We start from the raw sequence: 24,996 nt of genomic DNA on the forward strand, positions 1-24,996 counted from the left end.
GGCCTTTCTTATCATGCAAAAAGAGTAACTTTTAGTACAAAAATGCTCAAAGTACCTACGCTAGGCATTGATTGCCCTTTCTCCACGTGTCACTGAAGGTTAGCGGGTCAATGAGCATCACGCCATGATTAGCTTATCAGCCATCTACAACGCTTTCCTCTTGTGTTTCCCATGTGTATCCTTTCCCCTCAGCCTTTGCGTCTCTTGCTAGCCAGTGAGATGATGTCTTCTTACTGTCCTATGGCAAGTGTGTCGCTTCTAAACCCTTCCTGCTACATCCTGTGTCCTTTTCAAATGCTGTTTTTCTTTTCCTAGCTCCAGTCCCCTGTTGCCCACGAAATCTTGCATGACCCAACTCTCCTTTTTCTTCCTCTAAGATTAGAGTCAGAACAACAGTACTAATCCTCTCCTATGAGTTACTGTCACAAGACACAACATCTGCAGGAGAAACTTGCTCCCAAGAGTTAAAGCAACCATTGGGCTTCTACCCTGCATCTTCACTGCCCCTACCAAATATGGACACTTACACAGTAACGAAAACAAATAATTTACATTAATTATAATTCAGGCCAATGGAGAGAGGGCTCAGCAGCAGTTGAGGGTACCCGCAGAAGACCTGGGTTTAGTTCCCAGCACTCACAGTGTCTCTAACTCCAGTTCCAGAGTAGTTCCCTCTTCTGGCCTCTAAGGTCATTGTATTGCACACACACACACACACACACACACACACACACACACACACACACACACACGTATATGTGTGCCTGTACAAATAATTAAAAAGTAATTTCTTTAATTATGATTTAGAAGACTTTCCCAAACAGCACCAAGTATGTAGTTAAGGTCACAACAGTGACGTCAACGAGTACTTTAATTGCTCTTGGGATTTACTTTAGTTCATGCAATGTGCAGTGGTACCATAATAAAACTGCTCAGGAACTATTCTACAATTGATTCTAACTAATAGGTCTTAACAATCCCAACATGTAGATAAATGAAGACCAGAGGAAAAGAGATAAGGAAGGAGTCAGTGTTGGTGGTTTTGTGGGGTGACTATAGACATGATCTGCCAAACAGAGGCAGTCTTTCTTGTCCCTGAATGGCATTCGGTAGCATTTTCTCTCATCATGGATCATCAGGATCTGATGGATGGTGGGGTCACAGGGCAGCCTCCATAGCCAAGAATTATCTGGTGCAAAATAGCAAGCACCAAGCTGAAGCCGAGACCCTGCAGTCAGGATGTAGGATGATCCTTTCTATTATTTGTGAAAGGATGAATTAGAAGAGTTGGTGTAAAGGAAAAGTTACCCTGAGCCTTTCATAATAAACTAAATAAAGGTAAAATGTGCAAAGAGCGAATCCAGCTAATTCGAACTGAAGAATTACAGTCTAGGCAGAGGGGGGGAGTGCAGGGGTTTGTACAGAACTAGGTGGTGGTGGCAGCTCTTGCTGGTTTTTGTGTACTCTGCTGTCTGACATGACTTCCCCCATTTGCTCCTAACAGTCCTTCCTCTACCTAGCCTGGTATATGACCATGTCTGTTCTTGGACACTACAACAACTTTTTTTTTGCTGCCCACCTCCTTGACATCGCGATGGGCTTCAAGACCTTGAGAACTATCCTGTCCTCAGTTACCCATAATGGCAAACAGGTAAAAGGTCATATTTCCCTTAGGGAAACTAAAAATGGCAAGATATAAGTCTGAAAAAATAAATCCAGCCCTTATGTGACAGTATGTGGCTTTAAAGATTGTCATGGCTGGATAGTCTATGTCTTCTCTTACAAACTATGATCAGTAAATCCAAGGACCCTATTACTCAGGTTTAGGGATTGTCTTGATGGTTTAGCTAGATGATCTTGGGTAAGTGAATATTTGCCACTATCAAATCCTTTTTCTGGTAAAGTACAATTAATAACAACACCTTATCAGATTTTGTGAAAGTTGAGAACAACTCCAGCCAGCTCAGGACCATCTACATTGAGCACTACACTGAGGATGTTAGTTCTTGTCTTGCTTATGACACGATGCTTGCTCCACCTGATACTATGCTGTGCCAAAAACTGTTGCGGAGTCCAGATGCTTTACTTACACTGACAAGAAGGTGTTGAAGTTTTAGTGATTTTTAATTTAATAAGGCATCTTCATGATTTTTAAAATTGAACTACGTCTAAATGATATTTTATAGTTGACAAGGGCAGGCTGACACAGGGGACAGCTGGTCTGGGTCCAGACATCCCACTGACATTCTGATGGCTCTCAGCTGCTCATACTGGCCCTCTGTTACTGTGTCTGTGCAGACGTATGCATTTACTCATTTATCAGCTGCTCCGCGTGTCCAATTGGTGGTAACAATTCTGTGCTAATTATCTGGAGCCACAGCCCGTCTAGTCCAGTCTATTTAATTAATCAGTGCCCCTTCGACCTGTAATCACAGGTACTTCTACTATCATTAGCACAATCCCTTGTTTTCTAAAGTCCAGCAAGAAGCTCCTACGCATGCTGCCCCAGGGCCTGAATAAAGCTGTGATGCTCATGGCAACTCAGAGGACAGAGACAGAATCCCTGTGTGCTCTGCTCCTTTGCCAGTCGGTGGATTCTGACAGAGCTCCTAGCACGGGTAACAGAGAACTGGCACAGTGAGTAGGAACACTTCCTGCTTTTGCAGAGGATCCTGGTTCAGTCCCCAGCACCCATGTTGGATAGCTTACAACTGACTAACTCCGTTCCATGGGACCCCACACTCTTTTCTGGCTACTTCAGGCACTGCACCAGCTGGTGTCACATACATACAAGCAGGCACACATACATCACCTAAATAAAAAATTTGACGTATACTACAGGAGAGAATATAGTATTTTCTGAACATTAAAGCTGCTTTCTAATACATATGTATTTGATTTGAGTGTGAAACTAAATCAGAATTTATCTTTACTTGGTTTGTGTTGTGTGCTTATTAGTCAATTAAGGAGTCAGGCTTAGCATGAAATGCTTTGGCAGGCTGATAAGTGAAAGAAAATGTGCAAATAAACTTTACTTGTGAGCTAAGAAGGTGAGGAACAATGAGAGTATGGGTCATATTGGCTTCTAGTCAGTAAGTCCAGGTGTGTCCGTAGAGGACTTCCCTCCTACCTAGCCGTCAGTTACACCAGTCACACATCCTGTATCCCCAATACATGCTAAATGTCCCCTTGCTTTCAGCTCGTGTTAACTGTTGGCTTGTTGGCTGTTGTTGTATACCTGTACACTGTTGTGGCGTTCAATTTCTTCCGAAAATTCTACAATAAAAGCGAGGATGGTGACACGCCGGACATGAAGTGTGACGACATGCTGACGGTAAGCTCCTGACCTGGAAGGAAACCACGTGGCCATCCACGTCCACACGGCATTGCCTCATCCCCAGAGCAGGAGAGGAGGAGGTACCTGGCCCAAGGGAAGGCTGAGTGGCTCTTCAAAACACGGCCATTGTCATTTCAGCAGAGCATCAAGGACCGTCTGTGAATCCCCCTGCCCCCGCTTGCTCAGCTTAGTAATTAGTAGACTTGCTGAGAGATGGAGTTAGAATTAGGGCAAGTGTTAGCTTGTGAGCAGCAGGTAGAATGTTCTGAGGCCTTTGCTCTTTGCTCACCTCACTGACTTTACCTGATGTTACTCAGATCCAAAAAAATGTATCTTAACAGAATTGATCCTTCTGCTTTCATATTGAACATCTTGTCCTAAAGGTCCTTGGTCTTGGACGGTTAACAGATGTTCCAGTTTTCACGTCGTCATGTGTCACTACTGTACGGCTTGCCTCTCTGATGATGGATGGATGTTTCTGGAAGAAAACATTCCATCAAAAGCAATGTAGGGCAGAGAGCATTATAGTTCTGGAGGGAGAGAGTCCGTCATGACAGGGAAATCATGGGGAAGGGAGAGACATCATGAAGTCAGGGGCAAGAGGCTGGTCACATTTCATGCATACTCAAGAAACAGAGCAGCAAGCAGAGCTTGACAATGTGACTTCACAACCCCTCCCATGTGACATATTTCTTCCAGCAAGGCTCTGCCTACTGAAGGTTCCATAACCTCTGAAACTGCACCACCAACTGGAGACTAGGTATCCAGACACACGAGTCTATGGGGGAACACTTCATGTGCAAATCACAAACGTTACTCGCCTTGAGCATTTAGGTTTGGGAGAGGAAAACTAAGCCAAAGGACTTGTTGCTGGCGGGGGAGAGCAAGGTCTTCCTGTAAGCCCTTCACATGTTGAAATACCTACAAGGGTGGGGTTGTGTTTGAGTGTCCAGGTGTGATAGGATGAGCCTGAAATTTCTCTGGAAAAAGAAATGTCCTGGAAGAGTGGCATGAACAAGATACCAATAATTTGATGAATAATAAATTAGGTATTTCTTCACCTCCTTGGGAATAGAATAGAGTACCTTGAAGTACATATAAATACTAAAAGAAATTAAACCGTGATAATGTTGCTTTTTACAATCATAAATATAAAAAAAATCAGTAAATCTTACTGACCATATATAAGCCTCTGAGAGGGAAATGGTAAAAGTGAATGTCAATCTTTCTCCTCAAGTCAGTAACAATTAAGACAGGTTTGAATCCTTAAAGTAATAAATTTTAATAACAAACAGGACTTTCTGGATATTATCTAAAACATAGAGACTCATGAATGTCAAAAATTATTATTTTTGAGAATAATGAAGATAAATCAAGTCTTACAGACAAATGATAAGCTGGCTAAAATGTAATCAATACGATAAGGAAGGGATGTTTTCCTGATTGGCACAGGTCTCAAGTACCCTTAAAAAAGACATAAGCCAGGGTCTGCCATATGCTCAGTAGGAAAGGCACCTGCTTCCAAGCCTACAGCCAATCTGAATTAAGTCAACCAAGCCTGCATGGTGGAAGAAGAGATTCCTGAAAGCTGTTCTCTGGCCTCCAATCCATGCCATGGCATCCAATCCCCCCCCACACACACACAATAAACAAATAAAAAGTAATGTAAGCAATTTTAAAACATTATTAAAAACAAGACAATACACAAAGGGTCAGTTGTGTTGCTAGATATTAATTCATTCAGCTCACAGGTCTAAAAATGATGCCTACTACTCTAAAGAAAGAAATTTAGACCAGAATAGCAGAAAATCGAATTTAATTGTTAAAAAGTAGTAAAGCTTGCAGTAACTCCAGTCAGTGACATGGTGTGCGTATGTACCAAAGTCTGTTTGCTGTGTTAGTTGCTCTTCTCATGAGGCTCCGTGTGACTCTTCAACCGTAGTCACGGCCCCTGACATGACTCAGTTTTCACTCAATATCTACACACATATCTAGTGTCTTCCTTAATTTTTCTTAGGAACACCACAGCCTTGCCTTGGTGGGCTTGTCTAGCAGTATGGGATGTGAATACAGAAGGCAGAGAAACTCGTCTCCATTTTACTTTTGCCTGGCCATTTCAAAGTGCTTGAGAGCAACTTTAAGGCGTGAATTGTGTGTCGTGGCTCACAGTTTTGGAGGTTAGACGGTGGTGAGGTTGGGGGTGGTAAATGCCTGTCAGAGCAGATCGGTTTGCATCTTGGTGACCAGGAAGCAGGGAGCAATAGATTCTGAAGGGCATAGCTAGCTTGGAGGGCCCGTCACCAGGACCTGATTCCTCCATCAAGACCCCACCTCTTGCTCCCTCTAAGTACCATTTAGATCCATCCACCGATTCATCCATTCCTTTTATTAGAGCCCTCCTGACCTACTTGTCTCCAGAAGCGTCCTCATGGACATGCAACCAAACTCATATGTGCTTCTTTATCAAATCAAGTTGACAAACATGCTTAACATCACTGTCTTATTTTAGGAAAGTAAGTGGGCTCTTGACTTAGCTAGAACCTGGAAATCATCAGTTTGAGGGACTTCCGGTGGCTATATATGGTGTAGGCATTCTCTGCATAGCTCCATGAGGTTTGTATCTTGTCTTCGGATGCTCTGTGAGGAAGGGTGTCTGGTGTTTCCTTTCAGGAAGAGAAAACTGAATCTTTGCTGCTCTCTGTGGGTGGAGAGCAGTGATCGGCAGGAACGCCAACCTTCCAGCAGGTGGCACTGCAGCCAAAGTATTACAAGCTCTACGACTCACCCAGGGATGTCTTCTTTCTTCCCAGATCGTGATGTTTCAGTCTAAAAATCTAATTAAACCAGCCGTCTCCTCATAGGGTTTGAACTACTTCTTCAAGAAAGTGGGAGGAGAAAGTGTAAGCAAAAAAGAGAAAAAAAAAAGCCTATAGCTGGGGCAAAATGGTGGTAGCTGAGGAGTCTGGGTACAGAAGGGCATTGTTGCCCAGAAGCTTACGGATGTCCCAGGAAGCTCTGCAGGACCAGTGGACCCTCAGCCCCCACCCCTTTCAGATAATGATGAGAGAGAGGCAGCTTGGAGGAGTTACCTGCTCACACACTTGTTGGTGATCACCTCAGTTGATTAGCAGTTCTCTCTCACACAAGCATCTAACCTGATCTTTCCATCAAGGTCTCTGGCTCCAGATTCCTGGTTCCCAGGTAGCACCTCTCCCTCTGCCACACATCCTTTGAGCCTCCTCATTCTTCCTCCTTCCACCCCCACCTCTCTCTCCTGATCTCTCCCCAGTTTTTTTTCTCTCATTTTTTTTTCAGACTCCCTTAAAGAAGTGTAGTTTTTTGTCCCCCAGACCTGCCTCTTCCATTTCAGCCCTCACTAGGCTCACTGTATGATAAGAAATGTGGAGAAAGGGGGTTCTGATTCTCAGGAAAAGGCTGATAGTTTAACCGCTGAGCCCCAGACACTAGTGGGTATTCACACACCTCACCAGTGTGGCCATTATGGGCTCCATTTGGAAAGCTAAGCTAGGAAAGCCCCTCTGACCACCCAAAGACACTGTCACAGTAACATTAACCAGCCAGGACACCACCTTTGCTCCCCGTGGCCTCTGGTCCATGTATGAATGTACTCACATTCAGAGAAGAGCATGGGACCGCCATTTTCTCCTCGGTAAAAATAAATAACATGTGTGGTATAAAGAATTTAGACAGAAAAACAGAAGTATACCGTGAAAATATATTACCGTTTCTTTAAAAAGGCACTGTGAACAATTTTAGCCACCAAGTTTTAAGGACTCAATGTAGTATCCCAAAGGGAGAGATTTTTGTTTTGTTTTGTTTTTTTTGTTTTGTTTTTTTCAAGTGACCATCTCCAAAATTTCACATCTAGACACAGACTCAGAAGACAATGTGTTCAGATAGGCCTAAACCAGCCTGGGTGCTAAACTAACTCTTTCTAGAGGATGCTCTTGGCCTTCCTACCACAAAGAGCCTTTTCTAGCCTCCAGAGTAGTGCTGATGGGCCCATGGGTTTTTACAGTAGTGGGGGTTCAGGGCAAATGTCATCATGGTTTTGGCTCATTGTATGTCAGGCTGAGAGAGTACCTTTCTGAGCATGGTGGTTCAGGTTGATTATGAACCTGATAGGATCACGTGGGGATGGGACTGTGGGCATGTGAACCAAATGCAAAGGTGTAGCCAGGCTTTTCCCCTTCTCTGTGGAGGGCGCAAATAAAGAGTCCGTAATGGGTATGGGTAAGGGACACGCGTTAAATGAATTAGGGTGTGTAGAACAGGCCAAGAAGGTCTCACTCTGGAAGACCTTCAGACTTCTGTCCTTGAAGGATATGGTTTTGATGAGAAAGGGTACCACCTGGCATGGAGGATGTGTATATATATAATTTCCTGCTCTAGTTTACACACGTGCGAAGATGCCAAAACATTATATATTTTAGGTCTTAATTTATTCACTTTTCATTTAATTGATAAGTATATTTCATTTTAAATCTTCTTTAATTGTATATAAAATTTGAATTCTCTTCAAGTAAAAATATATTTAAAGTTATGAGTGATATGAATATACATTATCATAGAAAAAAGGAAGTCTCCTAAAATCTGAAACGTACAGGATGGCCCTGATCGTAAGGGATCACAGAGTCCTCAAATGCCTGTGCGGCTGAAGCTAAGCCCTGTGTCATAGACATTATAGCAAAAACCTTTCGGTGCATCCTGCCTCACAGTTGTGGGCAGCCTTTTTGTTTTAATGAATGAGCTTCCCATCCTCTTTATCTTTCCACACCATCTTTCTTCATTAGCCTAGACACTAAGTAGAAAAGATTTCTGCATCCCACTGTATTAGCTCTAAGTGAAGTCAGCAAGTCCCCCTTCCTTCATCAAGCTCTGTTTCTAAGATTCTGTCTTTCACTCCACTGGGCTTTTAATTTCTTGTTCTGTGTCTGTGCCATTGTGGAAATAACCAGACAATATAGTTTTATATAGCTCGTATTACGATAACATGATGGTAATGCTATGTTGGCCTCATGTGCTTCAGGGCTAATGAAGCACTTCCCTTTCTCTCCCAAGTGGCACAGAAGGTCTAAGCAGAGTGAACAGTGCAGAGTTTAGCTTAGGAGACAGTGCAAGAGCCATGATCAAATCACATGAAGGAGGATTAAAACAGACAGATGACACAGAGCACAGAGATCCTTCTCATTCAGAGTGAGAATTTAGAGAGAAAGACTCGTGTTAGTGGTGTGTCGAGGAGGGTAGCAAGTCTCAGAAGTGTCTCTGCTCCTGTCTTCCAGTGTTACATGTTCCACATGTATGTGGGCGTCCGTGCTGGAGGGGGCATCGGTGATGAAATTGAAGACCCAGCAGGAGATGAGTACGAGATCTACCGAATCATCTTTGATATCACATTCTTCTTCTTTGTGATTGTCATCCTTTTGGCTATCATACAAGGTAAGTCACACCCGGCTGTGGCTCTTGGGTGTTTTGACCTTGAGCCATCAGCTGCTGGAGCCAAAATGCAAGGTGGGCTTAACAATATGACTTGTTTTCTGCCAAGGCCAAATGGAACCTTTTCTTCTAGTATTTCTTCCTTAGAAAATCTCTAGAGGGAAAAATAGAGAAGTATGTTTTGATGCAAACCAACCAACCCCACAGACTTTACCATAAAGGGAATAGGAGTTCATTCTTGAACCGAATTTGAATAATCATGTCCTGGGAACATAGATTTATGTTACCCCCAATCATCAGTTCTAACATGGAAACAGTTTTATAAAGCTTTATAGGAGTCATAAATCAAGGCAAAAATAAACATTGGTGAGGATATCATATCAGAGAAGCAGGTATAGAAAAATGGAGAAAGCTTTTCTATAGGCCTCAGAGGCTATCAAAGGACAGCCTTCTTAGCTTTGGGGTTGGTGAAAGCTAGGGTTCTGCTAAATTAATGGATTCCAAAAGGTTTTTAATCTATTAATCATGAAATGTTTGCTCCTACCCAAAAGCAGTTAAGGAATGGGCTATTCAGGGGTCTAAAGGTAGCCCAAGCTAAGGAGTCATCTACTTTCTTTGGGGGAGTGGGGTAGAGGAGGGTCTCTCACTGTTACCTAGGCCTCTTCGATTATACTGGCTAGTCACTACACCACAGGGACCTCTGTCCCCTTTCTGTGGGAATTCCACCAAGTCCTGGAATTACAGGCTCTCTCTGCCATCTTTACCTTTTTAAATTCTAGGAATCAAAACTCAGGTCCTTGTGTTTGCATTGCACGCACTTAGCAGACTGAGCCATCTTCTCAGCCTGTTTGATCTCTACTTACAGGAAAAAAAGAAAGTATTCTACAGGGTTTGACTCCTAGTCCTGCAGCATTACCAGGTTTGAAAGCTTGGGTGAGCTGTGAACCATTCAACCTGAGGCAACAGGCCAGACGTTATTCAAATCTCTAAGCTCTACAATTGTGGATAGGTTTCAAACAAGGGCATCAGTTCAAGTCCCCACTACTGTAGTTGGTACCTGATTAGTTCAACATGTACAACCGCATTTCATTGGTGACTACCTACTATGTGTCAGTTATGTCTAGTAACTCATGTTACCTTTCGCTGACATCATGAGGGACTATGCCAACACTTAAAATCTCCATGGGAACTAACTAAGCTGTGACAAGTCTTGGTAACTTGACCAAAGAGTACAGCTGCCCAGACTGGGGTTAGAATCCATAGCCAGTCTGAGTAGATTCAGAATCTTCCCCTGCAGCCATAGAGAAGAGGTAATCACAATGTTCCCCTCTTCCCCTGGCTAACTTACAGTAAGATCTTTTTCTCTCTCGGAAAGCCACTCCTATTCTTGTTTTTTTTTTTTTTTTTTTAATTTCCTATTCAGCACATTTATCCCAGCTCAAGTTAAATGTCTGTAAACACGACATTATTCTTCATATTTCACAGGTGTGATATGACACTGGTAAAGTACACAGATAAGTATAAAGGATTCATAACCCAACTGCAATGTCTTTATGGGAAGAAATAATATTGCTTTATAAGTAGGCGAAGTTTGGGCTGGAGAGATGATTGGTAATTGAGAGCACTTACTGTTCTTCCAAAAGAGTAAGTTGTCAGCGCTATGTTGGGCAACTCACAACTCCGTAAATACAGATCCAGCACCCTTTTCCGGGCTCTGTGAGAACTCGCATATACGTGGATATATGTAGTCATAGACATATACATAAGTAAAAGAAATATTTTAAGAAGAAAAAATTCAAATCATTTGGAAGAAGTAATTGGAAAGTCACAGAACAAAAAGGGGCTAAAACTCCAACAATTCCATGTGTCAAACATGCATCACCCTTGATAAAATTGTAGAGAGTTTATGAGGTTGATTCATATCTCTCAGTCCACACAGTAATGTTTTATTTTTTGTGGGGCTTTTTGTATTTTACAACCACTAACCGCAGCTACTCCTCCTGGCCTACAGTAAGTAATAATATAGCCTGTGTATGTGTCGAGTTCATTAGCATTGTTTTCTTTCCTAGCCTGTCACCTCATTTTAAAATGGTTTTCCAGTAAGCATTCGGCACAATCACTTTATACTCAACTCCCAGAGAGTATCACTTTCCTAGTAGGAAGCAGCCAATATGACCTCAGACCTCTTGCAGCCAATATGACCTCAAGCCTCTCCCAGGTTCAAAGTGTCTTTTAATATGGTTGTGCATTTTCATTTTCCAGAGAAGAACTATCCATCCGAGGGGTTCTGAGTTGAATGATTGTTCACCGTTGATGGGGATCACATAGTCTTTCTTTTCAATACTAGGTTTGATCATTGATGCTTTTGGAGAACTCAGAGATCAACAAGAGCAAGTCAAGGAAGACATGGAGGTGAGGCATTTGTGGCTTGACTGTTGGGTGCTATGAGTTATACTCAGCTCCCCCAGGGTTTACTGAATTCATTTGAAGCTGAACATAGTCCTATAATTTGAAAATCCCCATACAAAGAAGGCTCTGCTTCACTTTAGCTCACAGTACAGGTCTTCAGGTCTAGGCATAGTCCACCTTGCACTGTGCATAAAGATAAATCCAGAGGAGGGCAATGCAAATTAGCCTAGTCCTAGACACACTCATTGGTTGACTTAATAACTGGACCAGCACCTGACCATGGAAGGACTTTTCCAAATCACTTATGAAGCCCCTAATGATTGGTCTAAGATTAGTACCACTTTTGTTTGGGTGGTGGACCTTGTTTGGATAGCTGGCAAGTTTAGAATATCAGTTAAGGATGCAACTAATCCTGTCTAACTGTTTATCATGAGCACACCAATCTCTAAGTCTATGTGTGTGTGTATAGGCTGCAGAAAAGAAAAATGGAAAGACATTTCTGATTGGCCATCATAGTCCTATCCTCCAGTTGGAACCCATATCACTTAGGAAAGTCCCAAGATTTGGTTATGACAGCCATATCACGATCCTCAGTAGGCGATGTTCCACAGACATCAAGGAAATCATGTATTGAGCTTCCTTCCAAGAATGTACTGCATAGCTTTTTATGAGGTGATGTAAACAAATGCCTGTTAATCCTATGTCAGGCCCAAAGCGTGATTCCACTCAAGTCTAACTTGGACCAGTGAATGCCTTGGGATTATTTACAAAGATATGGAGAAGGGGCTACTTACAGGATTGGATATGGAGGATACTTACAGCAGCATGGTTTTTTTGTTTTTGTTTTTTGTTTTTTTAAATAGCAGTGTGGTTGAGGGGTTGCTCATAAGAGCATGAGTGACTTATAGCACTTGCATTCCTGAAAGATTGGGTGATGACTCAGGACAGCTACATCCCTAGAGCTCCCATCCCCCACCTTATAGACAGCTGCACCTGAAAGTCTCCTCCTGCTCACCTAACCTAAGGCAGGGGCCTATTGAACCTGTACCTTTCTCAGCTTCTTGAGCCTGGTTAGTTGCCTGTGTCTAGTAAGTTCCTGGTAGGTTTCCTGGGCTTCCTGAGTTGTCTGAGAGTTTCTTCTTCCTCTAGAAGTAGCTGGCTATATTCAGAGGTGGCAGCTATACAACCCAGTGGACGGTGTTTCCCCTCTCTGCTATCCTTGTGCCTTCTCTGACATCCTGTTACCTCCCCTTGTCTTCTAGACCAAGTGCTTCATCTGTGGGATAGGCAACGACTACTTTGATACAGTGCCGCATGGCTTTGAAACCCATACTCTACAGGAGCACAACCTGGCCAACTACCTGTGAGTGTCCCTTTCAGGCTCTCCCCCTCCTCAGGAGCCAGTTCTCTCCCATTCCTCTGAACTCCAGAAGCAGGGCAGTGGATGGACTCCAGGAGAAAAAGGCTGGTTCTCTCACCCTTGGAGTAGGTGGGCTTAAATAACTAAGCTGTCTATTGTCATGCGAATGATAATGGAGGATCTAGAATAGGGATCGGTTGATATAGCGCCTTGTATAGACGCCTGGCCATGTTCTGATTTCAAACAAGAACCCTCTTGGTTCAAGCCTGAGATAATGCCAGTCCTTCATCCTACAACCCTGTTTTTTCATACCACTGCCACCCCCACCCTTGCCCCCTTTTGAAGACCTATGGGTCTCTCTGGGTACTACAGAAAATTCAGTTAAAATGTTTTGTTGTTTATGCTAATAGTTATGATAATTGGGGGTTTGGATTTACATATATATTTGTATATGTATCTAAGTACATCTAGGTATATGTATGTATGCATGCATGCATATAAAATAAAACTATGGCCTTTCCTTGGGACAAACCCAGATGACAGTTTATCAAAATACCATCCTTAGTTTTGGATCCAATTCTGTCATCAGATGGACAATATTATTATGTCAAGTAACATGATTAGGAGGAATGTAGTTGAACTATACTCAATTAACCTGATAAAAATAGAACATATGCAGCTGGTCTTCAATTAAAATTTGTCAGTGTTGATTTGAGCCTGACCCAAAACAATGTACTTCCAAGGGCCATCCAGAGTTGTACATCCCTTTAATCTCCAAGGGGTAGGCAGTGCGCCTTTAATCCCAGGACTGGGGAGGCAGAGGTGGATAGAACTTTACATAGTGAGTTCCGAGCCAGCCACAACCACATAATTAAACTCTGAGTTTTTTATTTTAAAGTAGCTCCGATATAAAATTATGTGTAAAATTAGACAGGCCATCTCAGAGGACAAGCTTATTTCTTACTGGTAGATTGTAATTAACTTTCGGAAATTAAATTTGTGACGTTTTCTCCATTTTTATAATCCATTGCTATCAAGACATGTGTAAGACTCTTTCCTATGTGTGCTAGTATTTTCATGTGGTCCGCTCCTGACCAGTTTCCCTGTCTCTGTAGGTTTTTTCTGATGTACCTCATAAACAAGGATGAAACAGAACACACGGGACAGGTGGGTGAAGGCCGGTTACGCAGCATCATTGGGGTAAAACTGTAGGACAAGAGACAGTAGGTGATACAACAACATATAGCTATTCAACACTAAGGGGAAGAAGTTTCTTCAGGGGCTAAAAAAATGACCTAGTGATGTAGTGCTTGCTGCTTTCTGGAAGACTGAGGTTCAGCACCCACACAGTAGCTCATAACCGCCTGTGATCCCTGCTCCAGGGATCCAGTACCCCTTTCTGACCCCCATGAGCCCTGCACTTACCAGCGCGCAACGACTCAGACATAGATATTTGATTTGAAAAAAAAAAACATTGCTTCTAGATATTAATTATACTATCTTGAATGAGATGAGTATCAAACAGACTGCCTCCTTTGAAACAGCAACATTTAAAACTAAGCTCTTAACTGAAAATACTAAGTTTACCTGTGAATTCCATCTTTTTTTCTTCTGTTAAAATTGTGGTTATTATATGGCCTGTACTTTCAAATGAACTTCCGCTTACAATATAATTGGGAAAAAACATACGATGTCTACAGTTTTTAGGAAAATTTAAAATTCCCTGTCTGGGTTACTCACTACAAATGGATAGTGGTTTGAACTTGGATAAAATTAAAAATGATAATAAACGAAAACCTTAGAGACTTAAAAATATGATTTTCATCATATATTGGTCAAGCTAAAGACATTCTGTTTATTTAAAGATCGCTTATTACTGAAAGACATTTAAATGGGCTGTCTGAATGCAATGGGACTTTTCCCATTATATACTTTTAATGATATATCAATGGAGTTGAGTATTTTCTTCTGCTCTGTCTTGTGTTATCAAATAGATTTTGGAGACTGGGTTAACACCCTGATTTTCTCTACTTTACAGGAATCTTATGTCTGGAAGATGTACCAAGAGAGGTGTTGGGAATTTTTCCCAGCAGGAGACTGTTTCCGGAAACAGTATGAGGACCAGTTAAATTAACATCGTACCTTGATTGTCTCTGAACCAAAAGCAATCTCTCTCTCTCTTTCTCTCTCTCTCTCTCTCTCTCTCTCTCTCTCTCTCTCTCTCTCTCTCTATTTCTATCTCTATCTCTATCTCTCTCTCTCCCTCCACCTTTCCTCCCTCCCTCCCCTCCCCCCACCGTTCCCTTGGAAACACCTGCTCATATTTTCCACTAAGCAGCATCCTGTGCTGAGGCACTGATGCTCAGTCTCAGAGGACCTGACTGTTCTCCCCCCACCTCATTGTATCTTCACTGAGAAGCCAAGACCGAAGAACAATCCAAATAAGCGTTCAGACTAAGCAGGAACTCTGGAGAGAAATTCATCATGGATACTCTACCATACCACCCACGGACAGCTTCCCCTGAGGGTCATGGAGTCTCCACAAGCTGCCAGACCTGTGCAGCCAAGCATGGCAGCCACACTCACCCAGGCTCTTTATTTTGCCATCCCAGAAGGAAGTGTCTGAGGGTCATAGAGCACTGTAGCACTTAACAGGTTACCATGGACACCAGTTGCAAAGGGAAATAGTGCCTTACTCTAAGTGGGTTGAGCTATGCAGAAGATAATGTGCATGACAAACACCTTTACTTTTCTCTACATCAGCCTCTTTTCTTAGATAAAATGGTTTTGTGATTTTGGTTTCTTTTTCTTTTTCTTTTTTTCCCCTTTATTCTTTACTTTGGTGGAGGAGGGTAAGAAAAGCTGTCTGTGCTATTTTCAAAAGGAGGGTGGTGTGTCTCAGGAGAGAAGGAGGCTCTCGTCATCCAGCTACGTAACATTTACCCTCCCCACCTTGGTAAACACTCTGATGCAACGTGGCAACTTATGAAATCTTTGTATGAAAAATGAAGACTGCAAAAAAAAAATCACAACTTTCAAAAGAAATAAATCATTGCATGTTTATTATGCAAGTTTCAATGAACAAAGAAAGCCTTCGGAAACAAGTTGATCAACACAGGAGAACTTTCGTGATAATTACATCCATAGTGACAGAGCTGTGGACTCACTCATATATCTGGAGTCAGTGTCATCCACCGACAGTTGGAACCATCGCCAACGTGACAGTAGTCTTGGGTTTTCCTCTTTCTTTTGGCCACCTGTGATCATTGGTTAAGGACGCCTTGACAGGCCATCTTTTGATATCCAAGCTGAAGCAATATCCATTCAGAGATTTCATTGGTTGCGTCAAAAGACATGGGTGACCATGTACATCGATTCATTTTATGTTTTTCTTTATTCCTTTTTTTTTCATTTTGAGTCCTTTTAATGTAATTCTAATCTTTACAATTAAAAAGGACAGGTTCAGAATGGAAGCGAGGTCATTCTGCGTACATTGGAGATCTTTTATTACAAGTCTGCTTGTTAATTTTAGAATTGTAAAACGGCTCTAATTAAACTATTTAACTAACTTCCTTGTTCTTCCTCTATCTCTTCCCATTTCTCGTAGACCAGGAAATCATAGATTCCCAAGCTGTTAATTCAGTTTAATAGTGTGTAGGACAAACTCAGACACTTTACAGTCAGACACACATAGCAGTGTTTGTGACTGTGGAGAGTGGGTCCGCTAGGCACTTTGCCCCCTTCCCATCTTGTGGGATAATTCAATAGCAGAGCTAACTCGCTTTCCACTTTTAAATTTTTCATACATCTTTCACTTTAAAGAGCTCTTCCTTGCTCAAGGAAGTGAACTTTTACATAATAATTACAATCCACCTTAGTATCTTAATAGGAAAGAGAAGTAGACCATAAACAAGGAGTTCATTAAACACAGAGACACAAATTAAACATGTGTTATGAGTCATAGACCATCAGGGCTATCAGTTATCAACTGTTCTATTAAGTCTTATCCCACCATCAGAGCTACAAAACCTTGCTTTTGGTTTTGTCTTGGTGTCACTTTTATTTGGGGGAAGGAATAAATCTTGGCGTACTGTAAAATTGCTTCCAAGCCTTCTCAGGAATGGAACCCTATGTCCTAAAGAGTCTGAGTCAAGTAGATCTGGTTACCTCTTTAACACACCAAAGAACGTATATCCATGTGCCATGAAACACTATAGAGGAAGGTTCACTGGAGAATAAGTCATTATCTGAGACAAATTTGGGGGTTAGATTTGGATTTTCTATTTGTAATGTTCACATTGTGGTAGACACAAAGCAACAGTAAAGGTAAGAGATAAAGGAAATTCAGCCATAGGTTTGTCGAGGTCTGTGCACTTCACTGACGGATAGCTCCTGGGAGGTGGTAGAAATACTAGGGAAAGAGACATTGGAATTGGTAAAATGAGGCTTCCATTAGCCAGTGGGCTTTGCAAGCACATCAGTATTGGAAGAAAAGAAAAAAATAGGTGGGCTACTTGTGCAAGTTATACCTGTCCAATCACTATTGACTGACAGAGCAGGACATCATTGGAAGGCCACCCAAGAGAAGATGGTAAAATAACTATGGTGGCTCATGCCTGCAATTTCAGCTCCAAGGGAGAAGCCCTGGGCTGGAAGATAAACATACCTTTATGATACACAATCGAGTTCAAGGTTAGCCTGTGATGGGTGAGACTCTGGCTAAAAAAACCAAGACAAAAGTAATTCAACCATATCAGCATTATTTATTCGCCTAGGAAATAATCAGGGAATCTCAAACGGATCATGACTCTACCTCTCTGATTCACCAGGCAGCCTGAGGCAAGCTCAAGAGATGTGATCCTGTAAGGTATTTTTCTCATCTCTACGAATTGTGGGAGAAAGGATTTGTTTTGTCTTGTGGTTGGAGGAGTTCAGTCTATCAGGGTAGAAAGGCATGGTGGCAATAGATCCACAGTGGTGGAAGCTGCTATATGGTTTATTTATATTTCAGCTAGTTGGAAAGCAGAGAAATCAACCCTGACCGCCATGGCTCTACATCTGCCAGCTGGATCCATGTCCAAAAGGACTCACAGACTCTCAGAGTCACAGGACCAGCTGTGGACCAAGTTTTCAAGCCTTAAGAGAACTGTTTCAAATCAAAGCATGATAGTCATCCTCTCAGAAATATTTTATCCCACCCATTCAGACGTTATCAGGAACACTATCATGGTTACCCTGGGTACCTTCACAAGCTTCAACACGTATCAAAAATCACTAAGATTTTCATCAATTCTCATCTCCTTTTTAGTTCCTGAAAACAATTTTCTCTGTGATCCATGGAATGGATTCAGATTAATGGTTCTAGGTAAAGCTTTGCAAACGTGATAGCCCTCCTTAGACATACATCTGGCATTTTTTTCCAAGACAAGATGCAGCTTGTTTTTATCACCAACCAGTGTTCCTAAGCACTGAGCCGTCTCATCACCCCAGAATGTAGCTTTCTCATTAGCCTCTTACCCCATATCAGCCAGGACAGTGTGACCCATCATAGACTCCTTATAACCTTATAGACTTCAATGGGAAAGAAGAGAGTTAGGAAAGACTTGAGTAAATACCAGTGATACCCATTGACACTCTGATGCTCTGCTTTACACCCCAGGGGGTTCAGTACAACCAGCTTCAGTATGTACAGTTGAACACACACTTTATGAATGAAGAGGCAAAGTCTATTCTAATCCTGTACTCTAAGGGATGCTCCTCAGACAGTTTGCTTTGGTGCTAAGCCCATTTCTGTAGTGAAAATTTGGTTTTCTAAACTATCAGTTATTTCACTGTTGTGGTTATACAATCTATCATCATTAGTGTGATTTTTGTAGTGGAACCAAATTAAACTTATTCCTGACTAGCTTAAACACAATATCAACCAACCAGACCCCCCAGAGCTCCCAGGGACGAGACTACCATCCCAAAAGAACACGGGAATGGAACTATGGCTCCATCTTCAAAAGTAGCAAAGGATGGCCTTGTCAGACATCAGTGGGAGGAGAGGCCCTTGGTCTTGTCAAGGCTCAATGTCTCAGAGTGGGGAAATGCCAGAGTAGAGAAGTAGGAGGGAGTGGGTGGGTGGGTGAGGGAGCATCCTCAGAGAAGCAGGGGTGGGTGGGTGGGATAGCAGGTTTCTGGAGGGGAAACCAAGAAATGGGATAACATTTAAAATGTAAATAAAAATGCAATTAAACATATACAAATATATTTGCATGTATATAAAAATGAATGAGGCTCAGACTATGGTTATTTTATATGACTTTGACAATTTCGGGGGTGGGCAGGGAGGTAACCCCTAATCTACTTATCTAACCGCTGTCCCAGCTACTTCCCCAGCAATGTTCCCTGATCTTGCTGTTTCTCCTGGCCATGTGTTCATGGTACCTCTCCTCTCATGGTGGCTTCTACTCTCATCCTCTTTTCCCTTCTTCTTCATCCCCATGCAGGTAACTCAAAATCCACCTACCTCGAATCTTCTAGTAATTGGCTCTATCCATTTTTTTTAACCAATAGTTTTAAATTAAGGCACAAGGTTTGCACAACAAAAGCCGAGGATGTGAGAATTTCTTTATAGGCCTAGAACAGAATTTAGCATTATATTACATAGCAACAGGCCAAACCTTAATAGTTTTAGTTCTTTTTTTCTCAAAAACTTGTGGACCATATTACTAAGAAGATTTCATAAGGTCAAATAATTTTTTTAAGATCAGGTCACACGAGTGCTCGACTCCAAAGGGAAATCTAACACTTGGCTTCCTTGCTCATGTCAGGGAGGGAGGATCTCTCCACCTCTGCTGTGTTCAGGATTTGGAAGCCTACAGATTAAACTGAAAAGTTAGAAGAACAGATAGATTTAAATTTTGGCTATGGCTTTATTTACTACTATAATATAGCTTAACTTGCCCATTCTACGAGCTGTGATAGATATAAGTTGCTGATGTAATAAGACATAGTCATTGGTATGCAAAAAAATGAAAAAAATGTATGACTAAGACTATATGTCTTTTAAGATGTCAAGATTAAATACCAGAGTCAAGGAGGTGACACAATAAAAAAAATAGGCTCCTTTACAAACATGGCTTATGTTAAAAACTATGAAATGCCTAAAATAAACATAAACTGGGAAAAAGACTGGCATGAAAACCATAAATTTTACTGGGCAATTCTTATTTACTTCTGATCTTGTGTTTACAGAAAAATGTGGGTCACTGCTACTGCAGATATAATCTCAGATGGCCGTGAGGTTTCTGAAAGGATTTTGTTTTAGTCTTTTTGTTTCATAATCAAACAGAATTGTCCATGCGTGTTAGTTTTTCTTACTTGAAACAGGAAGGGAAGTATGTCTAGGAGCCTGAGGAGGCTAAAGAGGAGAGGAGAATGAGAGAGAAAATGAACAAGAGAAAAACATACTGTGGATGGCCTTTCCTTCAGTCTCTGCTCCTTGGGATCCATCCCATCTGCAGACACCAACCCCCAACACTGTTGCTGAGGCTGACAAGTGCTCCCAGATGGGAGCCTAGTATGGCTGTCCTCTGAGAGGCTCCACCAGCATCTGACTAAGACAAATGTAGATACTCACAGCCAACCATCGGACTGAGCCTGGGGATCCCAATGGAAGAGTTAGAGGAAGGACCAAAGGAGCTGAAGGGGATTGCAATCCCATAGAAAGAACAACATCAACTAACCGGTACCCTCAGAGCTCCCAGGGACTAAACCACCAACCAAACAGCACTCATGGAGGGACCCATGGCTTCAGCTACATGTATAGCAGAGAATTGCCTTACCCTGCATCAATGGGAGGGAGGCACTTGGTCCTATGGAGGCTTGTTGCCCCAGCATAAGGGGATGCTAGAGAGGTGAGGTGGGAGTGGGTGGGTGGGGGAGCACCCTCTTAGAGGCAAAGGGGAGGAGTTGGCATGGGGGTTTGTAGCGGGAAGACTGGGAAGGGAGACAGTATTTGAAATGTAAATAAATAAAATAACCAATTAATAAAAAATCCCAGTAAACATTTTTAGGTAATTAAAAAAGAAAGAAAAGAAAAAAGAAAACGTACTCTGTGGCTGGATATCACTGAAGCGCCCAGAATAACTTTGTCAGGATGAAAGCAAGCCAGCGATGGGTCAGGAACGAACAGCAAAGAAATTTACAGTATGAAGAGTGTTTGAGCCATTGTTACTGACTTTGAAGATTGAGAAGAGAGCCCACAATGGTATGTCCAGTTGACTTCTGGAATTTGTGAATGACCTCAGCTGACAGAATTAAAGGACACAGAAATCTCTGTCTTCTAGCTCATAGGACCTGAATGAACAGGAAGTGGATTAACCCCTGGACCTCCAGAAAGGAGCAAGCTGTGTCTACACCATCCAATCTATAGATGGTGTAGGGTCCTTGCCCTCCCAAACTATGAGATAACAAATGAGTATTGCTCTGAGATGCCACATTTATGGTACTTTATTATCCTAACAACCTAAAACTAAACTGAAGAGAATAATTTAGCAGTACAATGTTTGAGTGAGATACACATGAGACAAAGCTAATGGAAGTTTAGATTGCATAGCTGCACTTAAAAACATGCAGAAAAAGCTACTTAAAACACAGAGGGAAAAATAAAACCTCATGAAATGGGGAATTTCTTTTAAACACAAAGCATAAGAAAATCATCTGAATGGGTGCAGAAAACACTAAAGAGATAGTACTCTCTTGTGAAAGAAGTCAAGAAATTTCTCAGCCTTAAACACCTACACGAGGTGCAAACTATGAAAATACTCTATGCCAAGGAATATACAGTCCCAGCAGAAGGAGGGACAAAACCATCACCAAAGCTGTCTACTGCAGCCTTCTTGCACTTTCTACTCAACAACTTGAGCAGGGAGCTGATGCAAAGCAAGTGAAGACATCCACACTCTAAAGATAAACTATGTAGAGTGGACACAGCAATGGCTATATGTTTAAGCTGTATACATTTATTTTTCTATAGATCTATATTTTTTAAAATGACTTTTCCCTGATTCCTCCAACCCCAGTCTGACTCTGCAGAGCCCAGTCTTAGTTTTATCCTCATTTGTAACGCCATTCCTCTGGGAACCGTTTACCCTCAACAGATTTACCAATTTGTCCCATACTCCTTTATTATGTAACCTAGAGCCCATAACCTCACTGTCTTCCACTTGAACATCCCCCAATGCCTTCCCCAGGCTGTTACATCCTTGGGCTTCTATGCCTCATGCAGCCACACAGAGACAGTTACTCCTGCTAGCACCACATTCTAGCCTAGTAAATATTGCCTCCCAGGGGCTCCCCACACCTTTCTCCTCACATTTCCTGTGAAGAGATCCTTCTTGGTAGTCTCAGATTTCTGTGGCCATGTTGGGGAACTCCCACCGAGATCTATGCAACTGGACACTCACATGATGACTTTTAGGTTGCATTAGGATAGGAGAAAGAGAAAGGGAAGAATAACGGGAGAATGGTACTTTGGTTTTTCTGACTAGTCCTTACATTTTTGCTTTGTTGATTAATGTTATTTAATCTTGATTGTCAAATTGATAGGATCAGTGTCAACTAATAGTCATGTGCCTGTACAGGTCCTTGTGATTCCAGGGAGGACTTACTTGGGAGGGAATACCCTTCCCATGGATAGGTGCTCTCTTCTGATATGTGACCCACACAGAGAGAGGTTCAGGAAAATCCTTGTAGCCAGCCTGATGTGCTTCTTGCTGGTGAGTTTACCTAGCCTTCTCTGACATAGAATTCCAGCTTATGATGTCTTCTAATATGGTCTGGAGGTTAGCCACTCTCCAGGTATCCCCAGGCTTTTAGTACTACATTTCTCCTGCTGAGGCCTCCCTCTTCATGCACTAAGCAATACCACATTCTTAGACCCTATCATGTAAACCAGTCTACTAAGTCCTCTTTCAGAGAGAGAGAGAGAGAGAGAGAGAGAGAGAGAGAGAGAGAGAGAGAGAGAGAGTGTGTGTGTGTGTGTGTGTGTGCTTTCCTAGTTCTGTTATTCTACAGAACCCAGCCTAATACATCAACTGGTAAAGGATTTTTAAGTTGTGTTGTATATGTTTAAATTTCTTTTAAGGTGTGTCTGACAAACACATCTTCTGATTGACTGTGATCTTTTAGCAGTCTTGCAAAGGCACTGCCTATTCGGTTGGTCCTGGCTTTATCTGTTTTCCAGTTTGGGTTGATGCCTCAGGTCTTGGGGCTTTGAATACAACATAGAACTCTCCGTGGTACTGAAAGACTTCCCCTGCTTTACAAACCTAATGGAGACTACTGGAAGAGGCATAACCAGCTTCAGCATGAAGAAACTGTGCAAAGAGGAAAAAATGAACTTGGCTTGCCTTGGACATAAGTTTTGAGCACATGTGCTCTTGGGGATCCGTGACTCCTGAGCAGGACAGCCATGCCTGTCTGATGCTGCCTCCTCTACTGTGTATCAGAGTGGCACGTTCTGCTACCCATATCCAACATTTTGAGGCAGTTTGACTCCTTAGTTGATCAATACACACAAATAAATCCATTTATTTATTGGCATTTTCTTGATGTGGACTATACAGCAGGCATTGTCTAAATTACACAATTCTGACCTTACTTTTTCTCAGCCCTCAATTGGACAACTCTTTTCTGGAGATACCCCACTCTTGCCTTTTGTAAGTTCATTCTCTCTCTGTGTCTCTGTCTGTCTGTCTCTGTCTGTCTCTGTCTATCTCTCTCTGCCTCTCTCTCTCTCTCTCTCTCTCTCTCTCTCTCTGTTTCTCTGTCTCATATCCTTAGTAACACTGAAGAAGATGACTACCATTTTGGAGTTATTTATGAAGTTGGGATTCTGTGGCTACTCCAATGATGTGCATTCCCCCCGTGTAAGCTTACTTTTTAAAGCTTATCTTGTACTCGGGTCTAGTTTTTTGACTTAAAAAATTAAAGAAGGCCTAGTTGAGGATCTGTATATTTATGGGTTTTCAGAATATTCTGGCAGATATCCTACCTATCTATCAACACTGAAAAAAATGTCATGGACCTGTAATCTCAGCATTTGAGAGGCCAAGGAAGGAAGATACCATGTCCAAGGCCATCCTGGGATACATAGTGAGATCCAGTTAACACACACAAATATAAATACATGGAGGCATGGGGTGGGGAGAGCAACAGAACAGAGGGACAGAGGGACAGAGACAAAGAGACAAACAGGCTTAGACTAAGAGAAAGAAATGGCTTGCCCTGTTAGCTGCTGAGAATTTTGAGCATTAGGTCTTACATATTTCTAACTATTTGACAGTCTAATTTCTGATAAGTAGTAGAAAAGATATTGAAAATGTTTACAATTAGGCATTTCAACAGTGGTTCTGTATTCTTTCTTTCATGCATTCATTAGATATGTTTTTCTCCCAAATACTAGGCCAGGTTTTTTGGAACAAAGAGGCAAATGAAACAGAATATAAAATGTCTAATCCATTTAAATCCCAGATTTCTTTTCTGTTAGATGAAGATAGGCACATAAAGTACCCAATGTTTGCTATGCACTTGAATAACATCCAGTTTACATTTACATCGTGTGTGTGTGTGTGTGTGTGTGTGTGTGTGTGTGTGTGTGTGTGTAAAATGGTGCATACCTGGAGATCAGAAGACAACTACTTGTGGGATTTGGTTTTCACTTCTACCAAGTGGATTCTGAGGAACTTGGGTCATCAATCTTGGGAGAGCAAACACCTTGACCTGACATCTTGCTATGCTCTAGATACTGGTCTTTTATTACATTTGTTAATGGTTTCTATCATTGTCTCAGGAGTACAGTAAAGCAAATGCCTGTTTACTTTGCATTTTTGTTGTTTAGATAGTTTCTAGCACTACCAGTTCTAACTGTCTAACTCTGCTCAGGGTGGGTGTAATTATATGACTAAAGTCTTTACAATGGACAATTCTGTAAAAAGTTATGCCTGGAAATGACTTCCCTCTGGAATGGGAAAGAAGGATTAAGCTGTTTTCCATTCACATAATTTCAAAAGCTTTCCTTGTGTTCTTTCCCTGGAATTCCTTATCTGTGTCATTGGCACATGGCTTCCCCTCAATGCACCCAAATCAGCTAAATATTACTTAGCTGCCTTTAAGATTCTTTTACGAGAAACTTGAGAAGGAAGTTGGTCACATTTGTAAGCATGTTGGCAGCTTGACTTTCTGTGGGCACCTCTGGTGTCTCCTCCACCCCGTCTTCGTCAAGTGCAACCTAAACTTTCTGTCACATCTTCAACTCCCCCACAGAAAAGGTTAAAACCTTCTGAGTCATTACTTGATCAGGAGAGTAAAATCATAAGCTTCTTTTCTGTCCTTCATAACTTTATTGAGTTACAGCCAGATATATCCATAGCTTGCTGTCAAATCT

General features: G+C 41.9%; 1 protein-coding gene across 4 annotated transcripts in view; it reads left to right on the forward strand.

Moving 5' to 3' along the window:
- Ryr2 (ryanodine receptor 2) overlaps window positions 1-16,132 on the forward strand; it is a 593,362-nt gene extending 577,230 nt beyond the window's left edge. For 2 of the 4 annotated variants that reach the window (XM_087591546.1, XM_087591547.1), the window contains 7 exons: window positions 1,505-1,651; window positions 3,200-3,334; window positions 8,641-8,797; window positions 11,142-11,206; window positions 12,466-12,566; window positions 13,679-13,730; window positions 14,602-16,132. In XM_087591546.1, coding sequence (XP_087447672.1) covers window positions 1,505-1,651; window positions 3,200-3,334; window positions 8,641-8,797; window positions 11,142-11,206; window positions 12,466-12,566; window positions 13,679-13,730; window positions 14,602-14,697 — 753 coding nt within the window. In that variant the 3' untranslated portion in view covers window positions 14,698-16,132. 4 annotated transcript variants of the gene reach the window in all.
- Window positions 16,133-24,996: the final 8,864 nt, after the last annotated feature.

The sequence above is a fragment of the Rattus norvegicus genome, chromosome 17 (genome assembly GCF_021556685.1).
Source record: "Rattus norvegicus strain SHRSP/BbbUtx chromosome 17, alternate assembly SHRSP_T2T, whole genome shotgun sequence".
Lineage (NCBI taxonomy): Eukaryota > Metazoa > Chordata > Mammalia > Rodentia > Muridae > Rattus > Rattus norvegicus.